At 40.1% G+C, this 22,146-nt stretch overlaps 1 protein-coding gene across 1 annotated transcript in view; it reads left to right on the top strand.

The window, feature by feature from the left end:
• myo3a (myosin IIIA) overlaps positions 1-21,723 on the top strand; it is a 137,979-nt gene extending 116,256 nt beyond the window's left edge. Inside the window, exons 32-35 of the mRNA XM_042332589.1 lie at positions 1,211-1,305; positions 4,942-4,982; positions 5,549-5,680; positions 21,609-21,723. Of these exons, the coding sequence (XP_042188523.1) occupies positions 1,211-1,305; positions 4,942-4,982; positions 5,549-5,680; positions 21,609-21,723 (383 nt within the window). The remainder of the gene's footprint in view (positions 1-1,210; positions 1,306-4,941; positions 4,983-5,548; positions 5,681-21,608) is intronic.
• Positions 21,724-22,146: the final 423 nt, after the last annotated feature.

The raw sequence follows: 22,146 nt of genomic DNA on the forward strand, positions 1-22,146 counted from the left end.
ATGTTCTTTATACCGATGGTAATCAATGACTGCAACAGATTGCCAGGAAAGTTGGTAGACGTCAGAACACTGGATTCACTTAAAAAAGTTTGATGCTGTGATGGGGGATCGGGAGGGTGGGTTTTCTAGAGGAATGAGATTGGATGGCATGAAGAGCCTTCTTTATCCAGATCAATCTTGTGATCTTGTAAGCTGTTCATTGACCCAACTGGAATATTTACGTAGATAAGAAAATGCCATGTTGCCCTTCCTTCACAGTTGAATATTCTGATGATACTTTTAGTCTCCCACGTGACAAATGTCAATTTCTCTTAGGTATTGGAGGGCTGTTGATTCCAATGGCACTGTGCCTGGTATGAGTCCACATGTTTTAAGAGAGAAGGGAAAATAAATGGGAGAGGCAGGAGTATTCAGTCACTCATTGCGGTCAGGCTGGATTTCACTGAATTGGGCAGCACACACTCTCAACACAGCCCTAAGTAGTTGAGAAAAACTTTGTCCCAAGATCTTCGTTTGCATGATGTGAAGTACCTTTCAGTGTTGTGTAAATTTGTGATAAGATTATAAGAACATAAGATTTTGCTAGGCAAAAGAAGACCAAGGTCCATCTAGTTTGCCTTCCACCATCCTAGCAGTTGCTTGACATGTTGTGCCCTTTCCACTCCCTAGTCCCAGATTATGATGTGCTACTGCCTCTGAGTCAGAAGGATGTGGGTTCAAACCCCACTTCAAGACTTGGAATCGCTTACTGTAGTCTTCAATGCAGTGCTGGGGGTGTATTTCTTTGTCAGAGGAGCTGTCCCCTCCACTCAATTTACTTTTGGATCAAGGTCCCCTCGAATCAGAGTGAAGTAAGTGATGTACTTTCAATCACCAGAAGAAGTCCCCACAATTATAATAATACTTGCTTCTGATATAACAACTTATCACATCCAAATGGCACACAAGACCCCGAGACACCATTTGTATAAATTAATTTGCAACACCTCCATCCAAACAGCGCTTTTAACACTTTGAGACATCCTTCCAACCTGAAAGGCAGAATACAAATGTAAATTGTATTGTAGAACTATGTTTCACCTTGGGTAATTTCAGGGGCAATTCAAAATGCAGCACTTAAAAGCTCTTGCAATATTTAAGATGGACTCTCTCAAATAAATCCAATATTTTATTAGCGACTGTTGTCTGCTTCTTTTAGGTCCCAATAAAGGACTTGATCAGAAACACCAAAGAACTCCAAGACGAACTCACCTCCCGAAGACATTAAATACACCTGAAGACAGCACCTATTACAATCTCATTCATGTAAGTCCACAAGCTGCAAGTTATTCTTCCAGTCAGTCAATTGAGTTATCAATAAAATTCAGTAATACCAGTCAGCATAATATCTCAGCTACAAACAATCTACAATACAGTCAACTTTTGTTATTCCACCCTTCAGATGAGACGTTAATGCAGGAGAAGTTTTGTGCCCTAAAAGCCCTGTGTGCAAACAGTTCTCCTTTGTTGTTCTGAGCTCTGGGGATGCGGTGGAGAGACTTGCCTACTGTAAAGTCCAGGTCCGAGCAGTGAGATGGATTTGTGACAAACACAGGAAGCGACTGCAGGGAGGGAGGGCTCCAGCTTTCACTGACTGTCGCTGAGCTCCATGGAGGTGGAGGCAGACTCAGAGCAGGCACATTTATTTGCTAAGGCCCCTCACATGAGGACCTGGATTAAGCAGCTAGTGCTGAGTAAGCCTGGTACCTGGCACATCACAAGCTGTTCTGTAAAGGTCCTCCCACCACTTTGAAAACAGATGGCTGTCAGATAGCTGATGAGGAAACTGCAGGCTTGGGGTGGCAGTTGCTGGGTGGCATTGTCAGGAGGCTGAATTCCTGAGCACAAGTTTGTACATCCAACGCTTGTAATCCACTCTGATTGGGTTGTAGAGAGGAAAGCAGCTGCTGCTCAAGCTCCACACATCACTCAATGGGAAGAGATGTGTTTTTGGCCTGTGTGCAGGAAGATGGTGGCAATGCGCTCACCCCCATTTCACACTGAGCTGGGTTGCTCATCAGGAGGCTCGCAGGGAATTCTTGGTACCTCCAAGACAGCAAAACAAGGTGTTATAGTTTCAGGGTTGCAAAGGTCAATTTCAGGAAAGACACCGGGAAGTATTTCTTTACCAGGAGTAACAACGCGAAACCTTGGGCAAGTTTCCTTACTCCACACGCCTAATAATAATCCCTCCAAAACAAAACAATAATAAATTGTTCATTTTCAATTCACGACCATTTGTGGGACACTGCTATGCACAATTGGCTGCCGCGTTTCGCCCACAAATATACGGTCAATTCACTTTACAGCATATTCTGTGAAGCGCTTTGAGACGTCGAGAAGACGTGAAAAGCGCTATATCAAATGCAAGGATTGTTATTATTACTATTTGTGCGTATCCTTGGAGGGAGATAAACTTTGGAGTATAATGGCATTATCACCTGAGCTGCCAGAGGTTGCATTTCGGAAAGGCCTGTACATTTTCACTGCTCTATTTTTTGACCTCCCACTATTCAACCTATTTAAGTGACACAGTAACAACAACAACAACAACATACACAATCTTCAGATCTCCAACCTATTACAATTCTCAGGATAATCTCACAGAAATATTTTAAATAATTCTCATGCCTAGAAATACAAGAGTTAATTCTGCAGTTTATTAGCACCTGAAGTGTTAATTAACACATCACCTATTTTCGCCCCACAATTTTTTAGCAGGTTCTGCGCTCAGCTTATGTGGGTACCAATTGGAAAGGTCAAATATTGAATGTAACAGCTCCTGATGTCAATAGTTTTCATTTGCAGTTACTCATCTGGATGCTCTAAGGACATTTTACAAAAACGGTAAACTGTCACAGTGACAAAAAGGCCTCTTAAAGTTGCATCTGTCTGTAATTGTTTCATTAAATGTAGCTAGACCATCATGGTGGTTCTAAGCTATAATAATGCTGGGGATGCTGCCCACGTTTTGACTATTTAGAGCCCTTGGGGCCTCAAATAACATAATCTTCAGTGGGTATTGTAGATTATTAATAGCTGCTCAGAGCACATAAAGGCAATTGAATTTTCCCAGAATGTACATTTAAATCACTTTTAATTAAAGGGATTATAGGAAAGCACAACACAAGCAGTCATCCACAAAGAAAACTGAAATTAAACTATTGATAAACTCTCTTTTTTTTCCTCCTTTTTATTGAAGAAACAAGTTCAAATAAATAAGTGATTGAATCCCATGGTCCTGAATTATTTATCATTTTTGGTCAGCCGAGGGTCTGACATATGAGGAAACCCATGGCTATGCTTTAGACTATCCAAACCAGTTTGACAGTATCGTATATCTACAAAACTTAAACATGGAAGTTTCCCTGTGTCTGGAGTGGCATGCACACTTTCAAAAGGAGGGAGGCACTTTGTTTAGCTAATTCTGGAGAGTATTAGGTGCAGGTTGGCAAGAGTCATGGCTTGAGGACCCCAGACCTTTCGCTGAAAATAAGGATCCGACATTGTTGTTGTTTGTCTACATAGCTTTCACCTTGTCCGAGGATCTTTCCAAAGGAGTTTATCCTCTAATAGTATCAAAACTCTTGCTCATGAGCCTGTGCAGCTGAAGACAGGGCAATTTTAGGGTAGACTTTATTCCACATTTACTGTCCATTCATTCCGTCAATATACTTTACAGTAATTCATCTGTCGCGCCTGGAGACATCCTCTCAATGTGAGAGGCGCCATATCAAATGTAAGGTTTATTGTTACTATTTATTCTTATTTGTGTAATATCTACTAAAACTATATTTTAACCTGCGGAAGCTGAGTTCAGTAGATCAAGTCATAAATGTGGAGACACAATCAAAATAAGGATTGTTGCTAGAGGAAACAACGGGGAGGTTAGCATAATAGTTATTTTATAATTGGGAGGGTTGTTGGAATAAGAACGAGTCTGACCACAAATGTGCTTTCATTGCATCCAGGTTTGACAATCCCAACGCCTTGCTCACTGCACTCCCCATCTCCTCTCTACACAAGCTAGAGGTCATCCAGTGCTCAACAGCCCACATCCTCAACCCGCATCAAGCACCATGTGTCTATCGCCCCCACCTCCACTTAACTCCTCTGACTTCCTATCAACCAGCAGATTGAATTAAAGATCATTGTCCTTACACTCAGATCTTTCCATAATCTGCCCCTACCCTTACCTGAGACCTCTGGTTTGGATATTCTTAAACATGGAGATGGGTTTCCATATCGGGCTGACCAAAAGCAAATATATCCAAGAGTTTAAACCATATAGTTTGGTATATTCTGTAGACTATAATGAATAAATATAGCCTACAGCCAAATGAGAAGGCTACCAAGAACAGAGACCGTATCAAAACCAATGTGTAACTTGATAAAACGAAAATCAAGATTGTGCCAGGACATGATAGAGCCAAATATATTACACATAGATGTGAGATCTGTAAAGTTCTGAGCTGTTTGAATCTCATCAGTCATATCCAGCCTAAAGCAATGGTAAATGGTTATATTGAGAAAGAAAGTATAATTACCCACTCCTCTACCTGCCTGCTTCGCTAAGGCAGTTTGGGTCTTCTGTGAATCCCCGAATCCCTCCACTCCACCATCAGCAGCTGTGCCTTCAGTCACAACAACTTTGAACCTCTGGAACTCCCTGCCTCCATCCCACCACCTTGATGTCTCTGTACTCATCTTCAGATCGCACCTGAAGACTTTTCTCATCAAACATGCCCAAAGACACCTCCCCTTTCTCCTTGGCTCAGCATCAGCCATTGATTAGTGTTCCGAGATGAAGGACGCTATATAAATACAAGTGATTGGGTTTTTGATTAGATTGTGTGCCTGTTTGTATAGCATCATAAATTAAGCTTATTTGTTTTTCTGCAGAGGTCAGTTCAGGATGGTAAACGAAGACTAAGGAAAGACAGGTAAACTACTCCTCAGTACATTTTATGTCTGGAAACACATGGGGGGCTATGTGTTCACAAACTGGATTTGAGTTGCTAATAGAGAGATTCACAAAGTAATGTTTTGCAAATTCCAAGTCAACAAAGTCGGAAAAGTATAAGTTCCACATCTGGAGTACAGCAACATACGGGGCTGTCCAGGCATCTAGTGACAGTGCATCAGAGAGTAACAAAGCTGATTACAAGTGTCAGAGGAATGTTCTTGAGCCACGATTAGACAGGCTAGGGCTCTTGAATTTCGAAAGGAGACATTTCAGAGCATCTCAAAGAGGTACAGTAAATTCCTGATACCTCCCGGCTTCATTTGTCTCTACCACTTAAGTCATCATGCTGTCAATATCCCGACCACATTTATTTATGTTTTATAGCTCACTTCTCTTGATAATTCATCACTGCGCCCTTTTCCCTTGAGGTGATGAGTTATCAGAGGTTACTTTATATAACATTTTAAATGGAATTGAGAAAGTAATAATAATTATCCTTGCATTTGAATCTACAAGTAATATGTCCATTATTTAACCCTGTAGCCAAGTAAAACTTCTGGACACTGAAGATAGCTACTACAAGCAGATTTCATCGAGTGATTCATTCTCTAACGAAACAACAGACAGAAGATCATCTTCAGAATTACCCTCTGCAACTCCCACTCGATCCAACAGGTAGATGATATGCTTCCAGGATTTACTACCCGCATTACAACAGCCCATGCAAAGAAAACATCAGACACACTCTTTTGCGTAGGTTTTGTTTAAGCTAGGCTTTCTCGGTGGGGATTGTCAATGTGAATTGGTTTTGTTTTGTGGGCAGGTGAGCTGATAAAGTCAACTCAAATACATTCTTTTTCAGTTCTTTGAAATCATCAGGAGGCAGAGAATTATGTCAAAGGGATTCCCAGATAGTGTGAATTGGACCGCAATATTACTTTTAGTTAGCCAGAAAATATTATAAAAATGCTGCACTTTTACAAATATTATCTGAGCAATATGAATGCAGTAGCCATGCTTTACCTGATATGCACACACATGTCAACATCAAATAGAAGTGAAAACAAAAACAGAAGTCACTGGGAACACTCAGCAGGTCATGCAGCATCTATGGAGAAAGGAAAGTGAGTCAACGTCCACGACCCTTCGTCAAATAGAAGTGGATTCTTTAAGCTTGTTCATGCAAAGGGGAATTAACAACTGGAATAGTGTGAAGGAAAGGGTGGCAGAAGCCACAATATTGGACTCATTTAAAAAACAGCTTGTTGCTGTGATGGGAGGATAATAGGGTGCTGGAAGGATAAGATCAGATGGCCTAATGAGCCTTCTTTATCCAAACTAATCTTGTGATTTTGTGATCTGGTTTGTGGAATTATAGTAAACCTCATTCTAAATTATAGTGTCAATAGAGTATTTATTTAGTGTTACATAGTTTTGTCTTCTAACAAGCCTTTTAGCTTCACCTCCAAATACAAAAGTCAGTGAGTCAGTCAGATACTGTAAATAACAGGATTAAATAAATCATCCTCCCTCCTCAATATCCACAAATTTCAATGATTATCCTGTGATTATAGAAAAATCACAAGCGACTTGAATAGGAAATAGGCAAGTGTTTCAGAAAATGGTTTCAACTAAACTGTAGCCCTGATCTCATTCTCTATGCATTGTTGTGAAAATTACTGAGGTGATTAGTAAGCAATGCAGTTGTTCAGACTTTTGAGTCTTTAAATTATAGAATATGAGTTTGAATCTAGTGCAGAGCAATGGGATGAAAAATTGCCCTGTCGATGGCCGCAAGTGTCCTTTGGGCAGTTCTAATCAAGATCCAAGTGGGTAAGGTTCCACTACATAAAACTGTCCTTAATTTGTATTTGGCGATTTTTGTTGGTATGGGAAATGGAAAATATTGCGCTATGAAATATAGCATTTTGAGGTTGGGTCTGAGGCAATGTAGAGGGGACTTTACTCTGCACCAACTATACTTTACAAAATAAAGTGCTTGATGCTGACACTGAGTGTCCAAGATGGGAAAAAATTATATATTTCCCAGTTCTAATAACCCTCACCTGGTTGAGCAAATTATTTTGCAAAGGGAACAACAAAGAAGGTTATTTGACAGTGGGCCTTGGGGAACACATTCACTATTATTCAGCTTATGTAGATAAGCAGAAGGATAGGTAGCTGGATCTTTTTCTGCTTTGCCCTCCCTGTTTATGAACACTCTGCTATATATGAAGCTGCACTTATTGGATTTGTGGAATCTGGCAAAGAGCTAATGCCACGGGTAAAAAAAACAAATGCTGAAGTGGAGTTAATCTAAACTTCCTGACATATAGAAATGCCCACATCATTGGAGATGGTGGCCTTGGGGTCTGTACTTAGCCAGCTGTGATTGACTCTACTGATCCTGTTGCTTACGTATTGGTTCTTAGTACTTATAGCTGAAGTCTGTTGTTAATCGTGAGCTGTGTACCTGCAGTCAGATTTGGGATAGCTCTGGTATGTTAGCATTGCTCATAAATACAGACAGGTTAAAAAATGAACAAGCCCTATTCTATCACATTGAGCTCCTTTTGTTTTGTTCACATTTACACTTACAATCCTTCCCATTCCCTGCTGCCACTGGACTTAATCTTCCATAACTGATGCCTGATTGGGATCTAAATTATGGGATATGCTTATACCCTATGGGCTATTAGCCCAACTGGTATTTTAGACGCCAATGTCTTTCTGACTTGTGATATTTCATGATTCATCATTTAAGAAGCTTAAGCATTGAAGCTGGGGCTGAGTGATATATGATGCTGGTTCCTTGCTCTTATGTGTCTGTTCTGGTCACTCTCAACTGCTGATTATTGTGGATTGTTGGGCGAGTTTTTGACACTTTCTTTATTTCCTTCTTTGTATTTGTTTTCTGCCTTGTCTGCTGTTCAATCAAAAATCTTCAATAAAATATTTTAAAAATCCTCGCAGAATATATTGGATATATTATTAAAAGCAAAGCATTTACAAATCACAGATGAGTTGAGAGGTCCTGAAGGTAATAGTTAAGACTTTGTCAGAACTGGATTTAATCCATCCCTGAAGGGATGTCCTGATCACTCATCCTTTTACGGACGCAGAGAAGATCAGAATTGAATTTTCTAATATTAGTTCACTGTGGATAATCTTACTATTTGAAAAAAAAGCATAGAAATTGTAGCTAAATATCTCTGCCAAGAGATATTCTGACACATTCTTTTTCAAAGGGTAATGGATTCAAAGGACAAGTGTGGCAGCCTGGCTCTGTTGGTAGCACTCTCACCTCTGATTCAGAAGGTGTGGGTTCAGGCCCCATGGTCCCATTTTGAACTTCCACACTCTAGACTGACATTATAATGCAGTGCAGACTGTACGTTGTATTATTGGATGTGCTGTAAAACCGAGGTCCTATCTGCCTGTTCAGATGGATGTTAAGGATCCCCTGACACTATTCCAAAAGAGGAGGGAGATTCTCCCGGTATCTTGGCCGGAAATATAATTGATTATTCACTTCACGGCTGTTTCTGGGACATTGCTGTGTGCAAATTGGCTGGCAAAATACCCAGACTTCCTTCTGATCTGAAAGACACTATGTCATCGTTATTACTATATTATTATTCTTCACATTAGATAACCATATCTACTACTATGGAAGCTATGAGTAGGTACAGTGATGCCCAAGAATACTTAATACTTCTGGACATTACCTTCTTAAGCAAATATTTATGATTCAAAATATTTTCAACTTTTGTTTCCTATTCCTTTCGCTTTTCGGACTTTTATTGCACCTTTCATGGTGTTTCTAATAACCTGATAAAAAGGATGACGTGTAAGCTTCAATTATTTTTTCTGTGTAGTGTGTTGCTGTTTTTTCTGTGCTGTCAGCATCACTTTAGGCTTCATGGGTGGATTCCTCTTTACCCAGACTATCTTCTGTTTATTAAAATTAAGATTTTTTTACACACGACACAGGTTTGTTCGGTTGTGAAGTGCTCTACCTACAAATTGCGATTGAGTTGAAGCAGCATCCATGTTAGTGTTTAAGAGGGAATTAGACAAATATCTGAACAGAAGAAATTGGGAGAGTAGGACATGGGTTTTGATAGAGTAAATAAGGAGACACTGTTTCATCTGGCAGGTGGGTCATTAATCAGAGGACACAGATTTAAGATATTTGGTGAAAGAACCAGAGGGGAGGGGAGAGAATTCTTTTTCGTACCCAGAAAGTTGCTACGATCTGCAAGCCTGAAAAGGTGATGAAAGCAGATTCAATAGTAGCTTTCAAAAGGGAATTGGATGGGTATTTGAAAAGGAAAAAATTGCAGCACCAAGGGGTGAGAGCAGGGGAGTGGGACTGGTTGGATAGCTCTTTCAAAGAGCACGAAGGCACAAAGGACCGTATGGCCTCCTTCTGTGCAGTATGATTCTATGATTAAATAGATTGCCCTTTCAGAGTGCCAGCACAGGCACAAGGCACAATGGGCCAAACAGCCTTCCTTTTGCACTATAGTTCCTCATTTTCTAGGTTCTCATGGCTAAAGTGTAACTCTTAGACAATCTTAGCTATTTTGTTCTTAGAGCATTCTGCAGAAATTTATGTTTTGTTTAAAAGAACTGTAGTTCCTAGGAGGAAGTAAGGACTGAGAATGGTTTGATAATAATAATTTTATGTGATATAGTGCCTTATCACGTCGTTTCACAGTTTTGAGATTCTGGGAACAAATGCATTAGAGGAGGTTGGGTTTTGCAATGAGATTTGATTCCAAAGTTCAGGGAAGAACTTGAAGCACTATGATTTCTTTTGAGATACTGCAGAGGATTAAAGGTTTCAAATCACCGATAACTTTAAAAAAAAATCATGTTTGTTGACTGGAGGCTTAAAAGCCCATGGGAAAGAAACCAAATTCGGTGTTAGGGATAGGGGTTGAGAGCATGTTTTTACCATATTTATAAAGAATTTCTTAATTATCCCCAGCAACATTTAAGCAACAGAATGTATTTTGGAATGTTATATTTATCCCTCTATGAACATTTTATTTAATATAATAATCCTTGCAATTAGTGTCTTATCCTGTCAACACAACGCCTCAAAGCATTTCACAGGATTTTACTGTATGATATAGTGACTGTGTATTTGTAGGTGAATGCAGCAGCCAATTTGCACATAGCAACATCCCACAAACAGCCGTGAAATGAATGGCCAATTTGGAGGATGCCAGGAGAAACTCCCTTCTCTTTTTGAATAGTGCTATGGGATCTTTAACATCCACCTGAGCAGGTTGACAGGAACTCGGTTTAGCTTCTCATCTGAAGTATGGCACCTCTGACAATGCAGCAAATCCCAGAATAGTACTGGAGTACGAGGACAGGCTCAACAGAAACAAAACTTCTTGAGGTGAGAGTACTAAAACTCAGTGGTGAGAGTACTACAATATAATCACAAGTGCTTAATATTCACTTTCCCTGCTATTTGGAGAATGAACTTTGTAAAGTTATGTGGACTGTAATGTATAGCAGTTTCTCGTTTTATTTACCCACATCTACATTCACATCTATTTGCTGTTCCTTGTATCTATCTCCGATGATCAAGATCATCATTTAGAAAGATATGTTACACTTGAACTATTCTAACGGCATGTTATATTGCGATATAATTAGTGCTAATTGTTTTAGTCATTTGGAATCTGCAGATGGAGAGATTACACTTGAAAAATTATAGGAGGGCTGGTGGAGTGAGTTATTTATTAATTTCACTATAGCAGCATGTAAGTTGATTGGAATGTGTTATATGACCAGTTTTGCTGATATAAATGATTTATATTGTGGGCACTGCATCAAACCAATAAAGTACATGAATTCAATACCTAAAAAGCAATAACAATGGACAATTAAGGGCTTATACCTGAGCTGAAGGTTGGATACAAGAGGGGTGGAGATCAAGGAGGGAGGGGGTGGAGGTGGGAAGATGATCAAAGGTGTGGTCAAGAGGAATGTCTTGCGATGGACCTTGAAAGAGGCTAGGGGCAAGGCAAAGTGATTCTGGAATGGAGCGCTAGAGAGACATGGCAAAATGGCTAAAAGCACGACCACCAATAGTGGGACAAGAAGGGACGTGAAGCAGGCAGAGTGTAGGGAAAGGGCAGTTGATTTGGTTTTCGAAGGTCAGAAAAATAGGATGGGGCAAGACCGTGAAGGCCTTCAAAAGTGAGGACAAGGACCTTGAACTCGATCCTTTAGGAGATGGGGAGCTAATGGAGTCTTGCAAGGATAGAGTTGATAGGCTTCACAGAGCCTGGTGCAGGAGAGGACACAAACAGCAGAATTTTGAATAGTCTGCAACTTGCGGAGGGAAGAGTTGAGAAGTCTAGTGAGCAGATAATTACAATAGTCCAGCCCAGGGTTGATTTAAAAACAAGGATAAGGGTCTTGTTCTGCCCGAAGGGAGAGGTAGTGGCAGAGGCCGGAAGCGTTTTGAAGGTGGGGAAAAGCTGAACGAGTCAAGGCACAGATGTTTTAATAATAATAATCCTTGCATTTGATATAGAGCCTTATCACGCCTTTGAGACGTCTTAAAGCGCTTCACAGAATATACTGTAAAGTGAATTGATTGTATATTTTTCAGGCAAAACATGGCAACCAATTGCGCACAACAGTGTCCCACAAACAGTCGTGGATTAAGTCACCAATATTTTTTTAAGGAATTATTATCCCCGGAAAAGCGATCTGCCAATCGACTAACAACCTGGTTCCTACTTACTGCGAGGTAAACAGAGGCGTGAGGAATAAGGAAACTTGCCCAATGTTTCGCCCTGCCGGTAATCAAACCCAGGTCCTCTCGCTTGCGAGGCGAGTGCTCTAACCACTGAGCTTCAGGACTCCACTAGGACAATTGAGAATTGAACAAGACACCGAGGTTCATTACTAGCTTCGTAAGGTGGAGTGTGCATCTATGTAGAGTGATGCTGTCAGCCCCAGAGATAAAATGGCGCTGACGGGAGCCAAGCAGGTGAGCCTCTGTATTGAAAGGTAGCTCTCATGCAGGAAGTATTAGTCTTGGAAAAGAGGGTGGATGCAGAGAGATAGAATTGGGTGTCGTCCATATACATATGGAAGTTAATCCAATGCTTGCAGATGACATCACCAAGTAGGGGCATGTAAATGTTAAAGAGGAGAGGACCAAGGATGGAGCCCTGAGGAACTCCCCAAGAGATGGTGCAGGGTGGAGAGGAGAATCCATGTAAGGACAGAACCGTAAAGGAAGAACCGAATGGTCAACAGTGTTAAAGGCAGCAGAGAGATCAAGTAAGTCAAGGAGGCAAAGAAAACTTTTGTCACAGATGCAAAAGATGTCATTTGTGACTTTGACCAGGGTATTCTTTCTATTCTGAGCAGAGCATAATCCAGATTGGAGGGCTTTATACAAGGAATGTAGGGAGAGGAAAGAGTGAAATTGGGAAGCAACAACTAATTTGTTCCAGTGTTTGGGAGAGGAGTAGGGTTGGAGATGGGATGATAATTGGGGAATTGGGATGGGTCAAGGGAAGTATTTTTGAGGATGGAGGTTATGACAGGTAGTTTTAAAAGGAATGGGAACTGTGCCAATAGATGAAGAGAGGCTAACAATGTCAATTAGCACGTTTACCTACTTTGTTTTAAAATACAGTAAGTCTGAAATTTAAAATAAAATATTAAATAAAGTCAATTTCTTCTTCTGCTCTTCTCAGGGACTGCACACCCATTATAAAGAGTTCTGTATCGTAGTGGTTAGCATGCTCGCCTCGCAAGCGAGCGGACCTGGATTCGATTCCCAGGCTGGGGGGGAAACTTTAGGCAACTTTCCTTAATCCACACGCCTCTGTTTACCCAGCAATAAATAGGAACCCAATTGTTAATTGATTGGCAGATTGTTTTCTGGGGGCAAGAAACCCTCACAAAAAAAATTGGCTGCCGCGTTTCACTCACAAGATATTCTGCGAAGTATTTGGGATGTCTGAACGATGTGATAAGGTGTTATATCAAATAATTATTATTATATTATTGTAAGGTCCTATCTCAGTAACAAATGACTGTTGAATTCTCTTAAAGCCAGTTTTATATATATGTGTAATATAATTTTCCTTATATCTTCATTTTTCATATACTGTCTTATCATGCCATCGAGGTATCTGAAAGCACTTCACAGGCGGAACTGGAAAGTGGTGTGGGATTTATAGGAATGATTAACTCATTCACTGACGTGTTTGCACAATCTGCCAAAGCTGCAGACAGATCTAAGCCTTAGCACCTAGGAAAGGGCTGAGTGATCAGCATGACATGTAGGTAGAGTGGGTGGAGTGAGGGGGTCCTCCCAGGAGCAAACTAGATGGGATTTCTGGGCAAACTGGATGCTCCTTCTGTTTATGTGACCAAATGTAACTCAATACCAACCAGTCGCAAAGCTTTGATTCAACTGATTTAACGGCTGTCAACATGATATCAGTATCCACCTCTGGTCCCACCGGCTTCAGCCAATATGTTGTAGTTGAACTATTCTAACTGCATTATAATGAGAGCTAATTATTTTACTCATTTGGAATCTGCAGATGGGATTTTCTGATTTCAGCAGAGCAGATAATGTGCATACTACTCAAAACCCAAGATTCTCCCTGATCATGCAATAATTTCCCTGATTTGTTCACAGTTAAATACATGATTAACAACTGTTAGTCACTCACAATTGTTAGTCAAAATTGTTAACTGTAACAGGTGTCAGCCCGGCTCATTTGGTCGCATTCTAGTTTCTGATTCAGAAATCAGATTTGTGGGTTCAAGCCCCATATCTAAGGTGACACTTCAGTGCAGCACCGGATTCTTCGAGATGTAGTCAGATGAGACTTTAAACAGAGATCCATTCTGCTTGTCCAGGATGTTAAAGATCCCACAGCACTATGCGAGTAGAGAAGAGTTTTTTCCAGTGTCCTGGCCAACAATAAAAATAAAATTGGAAATTCACTTCATGGCTATTTGTTGGCTGTGTGCAAATTTACTGTTTTGTTCGTCTACAAATACACCATCACTACACTTTTTAGTAAAATCTTGCGAAGCCCTTTGAGACATTGCAACGACGTGATAAGGTGCTATGTCAAATTATTAAGGAAAGCAATTGGATGTGTGGATAACATAACAACATAGAAGCCTGGGATCCCATACAGTTTCCCATTTATTTGCTCTTCATTCTGTGGTGTATTTTGTTACACAGGTATTACCATTTCATTCATCAGGGCTTTATCCTTGGTCCCCTCTTCTTCAATTTGTACATGCTCCCTCTTAGTGACATCATCTGTAGACATGGGGTCAACTTCACATGTATGCGGATGACACCCAACTCTATCTCTCTGCCTCTACCCTCGACTCCAAGACCACTGCTGTCCTGACAGAACGTCCTGGATGAGAGCTAACTTTCTATAGTTCAACGTCAACAATACTGAAGCTTTTCTGATTGGCTCCCGTCAGCGCCTCCAAACCTCAGGCACTGGCAGCAGATGTAATAGAGAGCTCCGAGTAGGAAAAAAGGGTATCCGAAGAGGTTGACCCAAAGACAAGTTGGAGAAATATGTTTTTTAAGAATGGTTTTGAATGCAGAGAGAGAGTAAGGAAGGCAAAAAAAAAACAAAAGCATGAGAGCTGAAGGCTCTTAAAGAGAATGCATTGGATTAAGAATGGAGAGATTTTCCCAACAAAAAAGAATGGGAAGAAAATAAGAATAAAACTAGCAAAGGGGACAGGCTGGAAGAGATTATATAGAGAGGGATTATCAGGACCACGGAGGGATGTGATGGTCAGGAAAATAATGTTGATCTGTTGAGAAGCTAGGAGTCCGTATCATTTCGTGAAATTGGAGGCAATGGGTAAGGGAAAGAATTTGGACTGCAGAGGTTGGAATGAGTTGGAACGAGGAGACCATTAAAAAAGTCAATCCTGCTGGTGAAGAAGGCATGAATGAGTATCAGCATTAATGTGGGTGAGGTAAGGGTATAATGCTCTGCAGGTAGAAGAAAACAGTTGTAGCAATAGATTAGATATGGAGGACAAGCCAAGATGAAACAATAACTATTTAAATCAGAGGAAACAGTCATTGAAGTTCATCCAGAACCAATGCAAAGTTGCTGGCGATATCTGAGCAAGGGATCTTCAGTCTTTTCGATATTCAGTTTCAGAGCATTAAAGCTATTCCAGGATCTGATGTCAGTCAGGCAATCATTCAGATAAGCAACAGACTTGAAATCGAGGGTGGAGGTCAAAAAAAATCTCAAAGTGCTTCACTGAGCTTTTTTTCTGTAAAGAGTAGGTGAACACAGCAGTGAATTTGCATACAGCAGTGTTCCACAAATGAATGAAGACTTTTTATCTGGAGAATTGCTGGCCAGGACACCAGAAAAAAATGGTCTTCTCTTTGCAAATAGTGACAAGCAACCTTTAACTCCACTTAATGGATCTCAGTTTAATGTCTCCTTTGAAGGGTGGCACCTTCATAATTGCAACGTTCCCCCAACTTTGCATTGGAGTGTCAGCCTAGACATTACAGGTGTCAGCCTAGACATTACTAGACACAACCTTCTAACTCAAAGGTGAGAGTACTACCAACTGAGCCAGGCAATACTAGATGATATCATCAAGAGTATTATGGGAAATTATGTAGTCAGAGAGTAAGTCTAGACTGTTAGTTTGTCTTTTTTTTAAATTACAAATAAATATAAGATTTTAAATGGGATTGAGAATGTAAACTCAGAACATTCATTTTAGATGCACTGAGGAAGCAGTACCAGAAGCCAAAGTGTACAGTTGCAAAGAGCAATTTCAGGACAGACATCAAGAATTATTTCTTCTCCCAGAGGATAAATAACAGCAGGAACAGGTTACCAGGAAGATTGATTGAGGCCAGATTACTGGGATCATTTAAAAAAAACAGCTTGATGTTGTGATAGGAGGACAGCAGGGTGGATAGTCTGCGAGGCTGAGGTCAAATAATCAAAGGATCTTCTTCAACCAAACCTTCATTGTGATGTAATCATAGTATTAGTAGTTTCATCTCAGAAAAAAGTTATAAGAAACCCACAAGAACAGTAAAATGAAAATTTAGCAGTATTTTTTCACCCAGAACATTCTTGGAATGTGGAACACCCTGCCAAGTAGGGTACTGGAGATATAGTCCTTTGTAGCTTTCAAGAGGCAAGTAGGTAGGCATATGAAAGAGGGGCTTGAAGGGGTATGGGGATAATCTGGGGCAGTGGGATTGAGTTGATCTCTTTGCTCTGTGCGCTGGTCCAGACATGATGAGCTGAATGGCATCTTTCAGACACGTAGATTACGATGTTTCACATAGAGGTAATGATGCATGAATAAAACAGAAACATATCTGAATCTGAAATTTGCCCACAAAATACACAGTCAATCCCCACTTTACGATAAATCCTAGGAAGCGCTTTGGAAGTGAAACGTCATCCTGAATTGAAAGGTATTATATCAAATGCAAGGATTATTATTATTATATGTTGGCCATGTACACCAAGCACCTCTGCACATACATCAACACATATGCATGATGCAGTACGCAGCCGGGTGTCTGACACATGCAGAAACACATCACCATGTTTACAAGTATCCAAACCAATCTAAGAATTCCATGCATCCACCTATACATGGAAATTCCAGAGATATTTATTGGAATAAAATGCTCACTCTATCCCTGGAGGGACGTACCCTGCTTACCCATCCTTTGGTTGAGATGTCCAACCGAGCTCCTCTCTGCCTGTTCAAGTGGATGCTAAAGAATATAATGGCGCTATTTGAAAAGAAAACTGAATTTTTCTGTCCCAGTGCCCTGACCAACAAGAATAATAATATTAATTCTTGAATTTGAGATAGCGCCTTATCACATCTTCGAAATGTCTCAAAGCGCTTCACAGAATATACTGTAAAGTGAATTGACTGTATGTTTTGTGGGCAAAACGTGGCAGCCAATTGCACACAGGAGTGTCCCACAAACAGTCATGGATTGAAATGACCAATTTATTTATTTTTTTAAGGAATTATTACCCCTGGAAAAGCGATCTGCCAATTTACTAACAACCAGGTTCCTTTTTACTGCTAGGTCAACAGAGGCGTGTGGAGTAAGGAAACCTGTCTGTTTGCGAGGCGAATGCCCTAACCACTGAGCTACAGGACTCCACAGTCCCCCAAAATAAAATTGGTCACTCATTCCATGGTTGCTTATGAGACATTGCAAACTGGTGCCCAGTTCTGTCCACAGAATACATAGTCACTCCACTTTACAGTATATCCTGTGAAGTGCTTTGAGACATCTCGATGACATGGAAAGGCACTTTACCAAGTGCAAGGATTAAATCTAATTCCGGAAAGTATATGATGCAGGTTGGTAAGAGCCAAGGCTTGGGAACAACAACAACAACAACAAGATTCCATTTATAAAGCGCCTTTCACGTCAGGAGGACGTCCCAAGGCGCTGCACAGTTGGGTCATGACCCGAGCAGGGGGGAAATGGTCAGGGTGAGGGGAGGGAAGGGAGGGAGGGAAACCCAGAATGTGCGTTTAAGTCTAACCAGCTAAAACTGCATAGGTTGCCATTGAAAGCACTGTCTGGCAAGCTTTCCCGCTGCTTTTCCAGTTAGGACCACCCTACCAATTGGGGATTTGGCTTGCAGGATTATTGAGAGCTGGATAGGAAGTGTCCTGCCCCCAGTGACTGGCCTTGCACTTCTAAGTCCTGCTGATGATGGGCCTAGCTGTGTTGACATTAACGGTGCCCTGGAATACAGCAGACCCATCTGGCTCAGGAACTATACAACCAAGACCATCCCAGAAGGTTGGCTCGGATTCCACCTGAACAGGCAGAAAGAACCTCAATGACATTTCATTGCCAGACATGTCATCCGGGAGCCAGTTCGACTCCAAGAGACCCCACTTAACGTACCCCCAAGGAAGATAGTCACCAGTTAGCGACCTACAAAAATACAGAAGTGCATTGCAATGGTGTTGCGTGTTTCAACAAATACAGCAAGTGGGATGAGCTTAAGTGAGCGTTGCATTAATTGATGTATCTCATTCACGTGGGCCAGTTAAATATAATAGCATTACAGAATGGAGCTGAATATATGTTTCAAATTCCCCTGCTGCGTCTCATATAAGGCGATTGCTTGTTAATAATTGGACTTTACTAGAATAGCATTTGAAGCAGCTGGATTTATCCCCGGTATATAATAATAATAATATAATAATCTTTGCATTTGATATAGCGCCTTATCATGGCTTCGAGACGTCTCAAAGTGCTTCAAAAAATATACTGTAAAGTGAATTGGCTATATATTTTGTGGGCGAAACACGGCAGCCAATTGCGCACAGCAGTGTCCCACAAACAGTCATAGACTGAAGTGACCAAGTTATTATTATTAGTTTTTTTTGAAGGAATTATTACCCACGAAAAAGCGATCCGCTAATTAACTAACAACTAGGTTTCTACTTACTGCTAGTAAACAGGCGTGTGGAGCAAGTTTCGCCCTGCCGGGAATCAAACCCAGATGTCTTGCTTGCAAGGCGAGTGCTCTAACCATTGAGCTACAGGACTCCACGGTAAACTATGAGTCATTGCTTCTGAATGTATGATTGCAGGAGTTAGGGGAATTCAGTAAAGCCACATTGAGGTGTACTGTAAGAACAGAATAATTATAACAGCAATAAGAAAAAAAATTATAATTAAAATAATGCTTCCATCAAATGCAAGTATTATTATCATTTGATATAACGCATTTCATGTCAGGAGGACTCCTCAAAATGTTTTACAGGATCTATGATGTGTAGTGAGTGTACATTTTGTGGGCGAACACCAGTATTTATACTGCAATCTGTGTATTGATCCCAGCTGACTAAACTCCCAAGTTGGAAAACTTTAAATGCTAAACTGTACTGAAAATTTATATTCTTTTTAACAATTGTGGGTGAATCAGATGATCTACCAAAATGTAGGCATTGTTAGGTTGACCTGCTGCAATAAGTTGTTTTCCCAGCCACAGTACAGTATATAAGAATTTTATATTACAAGATCACAAGAGAGGTCTGGATGAAGAAGACTTTTTTCCAAATACTCACCCACCATCAAGCTGTTTGTTAAATGGGTCAAGTGTCCTGGCATTAATTACCTTTAATAATAATAATAATCCTTGCATTTGATATAGCACTTTTCACGTCGGGAGGACGTCCCAAAGCTCTTCACAGAACACACTGTAAAGTGAATTGACTGTATATATTTGTGGGCGAACGCGGCAGCCAATTGCACACAGCAGTGTCCCACAAACGGTCGTCGATTGAAAATTACCAATTTATTATTGTTTTTGGTTTTGGAGGGATTATTATTAGGCTCTGTGTGGAGTAAGGAAACTTGCCCAAGGTTTCGCGTTGTTACTCCTGGTAAAGAAATACTTCCCGGTGTTTTTCCTGAAATTGCCCTTTGCAACCCTGAAACTATAACACCTTGTTTTGCTGTCTTGGAGTATCTGATAGTATTGGGTTTACTTTTTCAATCTTATTTAAAATCTGATATGCCTCTATAAGGTCCCATCTGAGACTGTCTAATTATTGCTCATAACTCATTTAACACTGGAGTCGTCCTCATTGATCTTCTTTGCATTGCCTCTAGAGTTTTGACATTCTCCCTTGTGTCTCAGTGACTGGAACTCTACGCAATTAACTAATTTTCCCACTATGTATTGATGTGTAGCTCTATATATTTTTCTCTTTTTTTGAGTTTGTCTTATCTCGAAAATGAATCAAATTGAAATTATACCCTAGGATTTAAAAGAATTTAAAATGTACAGTTATAATTCATGACTTGTTTGATTTTAAAGCATGAGGAAACATTTTTCACCACCAAAGACAACTTTGTGTTTCGAGAGACGAGTTTTAATTTCTGCACCGTAGAAAATTCATATCACTTGAAGGGAGAACATTGCATTGTGTGACATCCTTCAGATCGGATGTTAAAGCAAAGTCTCATTTGCCTGTCCTTAAGTAGACATCGAAGGTTCCATGACAACTTTTAAACAGAAAAAGGAGTTTCTCCTACTGTCCTAGCAAACAATCCTCTTGATTAGATCAGGAGTCTTGTAGCATATTGGTTAGAGCACTTGCCTCGCAAGCAAGAGGACCTGGGTTTCATTCCCGTTACGGCTGAAACTTTAGGCAAGTTTCCTTACTCCGCACGCTGCTGTTTATCTAGCATAAGTAGGAACCTATTTGTTAGTCAATTAATCGCTTTTTTAGGGGTAATAATCCCTTTAAAAAATGTGGTCACTCAATCCACAACTATTGAGGGACACTGTTGTGGGCAATTGACTGTACATTTTGCCCACAAATTAATTCACTTTACAGTAGAAGCACTTTGAGACGACTCAATGACATGATAAGATGCTATATCAAACGCAAGGATTATTATTATTATTAATCGATCATTAACTTTGTACCTGTTTGTAGGACCTGTGTGCCCAAAATAGTTGTCACATTCGCCTACAAAAAACTGTTATTTAATTTGATAGTAATTAGTGTAAAGCACTTTGAGACGTTTCGACATAAAAAGTTCTTTCTATCTCACCTCACATTACAGTGCCACAACATCACAAAAGTGATACCTATTAATTGCTGGTGCCCAAAACAATTATGCACAAATCGAGTCTTTAACACATTTGGAGCTCTCTATCACCTCTGTACTAATGGGGCCATTGTGCCAATTGGCAAGATCTTAATGTAGCATTTATTTTCTACCATCTGTTGTCAGAAAGCTCAGTCTTGCTCCAGTGCTGTGAGCAGCCACTTTTTCTATGTCTGGTTCTGCCGTCGCTGTACACTGCTCATACAGTGTGAAAGAACTGTGAAACACAGCTGTTAAATTCACAGAATGGCGGCTCCTTAAAGTGACTGGTTCGAACTCCTGCTAATAACATAATAATAATCCTTGCGTTTGATATAACGTCTTGTCACTTCATTGAAATGTTTCAAATCGCTTCACAGGATATATTGTAAAGTGGATTGCCTGGAATTGGGGGGGGTCGAAATCCCCATATGCGGTAAATGGAATAAGTACAACTAAGTATAAAAATATGTATCACCTTTAATTTAACTTGTGTAATGGATGCAAATAGTTCATTTTAGTATTTCTGGTTTACATGGTTGCTTTCTCCTTTCTGTCCTGTTTGTATTGCATGTTGTCTTCCAATCCATATTGCTTAAAAAAAAATGCCTTAGCAAGGCAGAATTCCCTCTCCTATCCTAACTGGTTTCTGTAGCCCAAAGAACTGCTGTATTTATTCACTGTGGCGTGAATCAGAATCAATTTATACCAACATTTATTTTGGTAGATGTCGTATGAGCAATATTTCCCAAGATAACGATAATGTGAATAAACATGTTTCTGCACTTTCGTGTGGTTGAGTCACACAGGGTTGAAAGGGAGATGAAACTAAACAAAAATGTTCAATGTGTGGGTAAATTTTATTGCATAAACACCTTCATTATTCCATTTGGTTTCAATCCTCAGACTCTTGATCGCAGAACTGCCATCAGAAGATAGTCAAGATGAAGATAATCCATATGACTACAGGAAACTGCTTCGTAAAACATCCCAAAGGCATCGTCTTATCAAACAGTTTTAGCTTAATGACTTGCAGCCTCTTAATCTTGCAGCCTTTTAAAATATGTTGCTAATGTTATTATCCCATAGGTTACTCTTATGTTCATACTGTGTAGCTGCAGTTACACATGTTATTCCTAAGCTTTGCTTTACCTTAATCATGAGATAACAAACAGTGTGTAAACATCATTACATTCCTGCATTAAATACGAATCTGTATCTTTCCATGGTGATACTTATTGTTGTTGTGAAAATATGCAGCCAAATACACAGTATTGATGTTTAACATGGTGAATACATGAAATTGGTTAATTTACTTGTGGTACAATAATTTTTTAAAAAGGGGTGTGATAAAACTAAAGAAAGCAAAATGTAAAATAAAGTGTAGATTTTTAAAGAAATGTGTCTGATACTGATGCTTTGTTTATTGAGTGAGAGATCCTCT

This window comes from Callorhinchus milii, unplaced genomic scaffold, assembly GCF_018977255.1.
Source record: "Callorhinchus milii isolate IMCB2004 unplaced genomic scaffold, IMCB_Cmil_1.0 Scaffold2, whole genome shotgun sequence".
NCBI lineage: Eukaryota > Metazoa > Chordata > Chondrichthyes > Chimaeriformes > Callorhinchidae > Callorhinchus > Callorhinchus milii.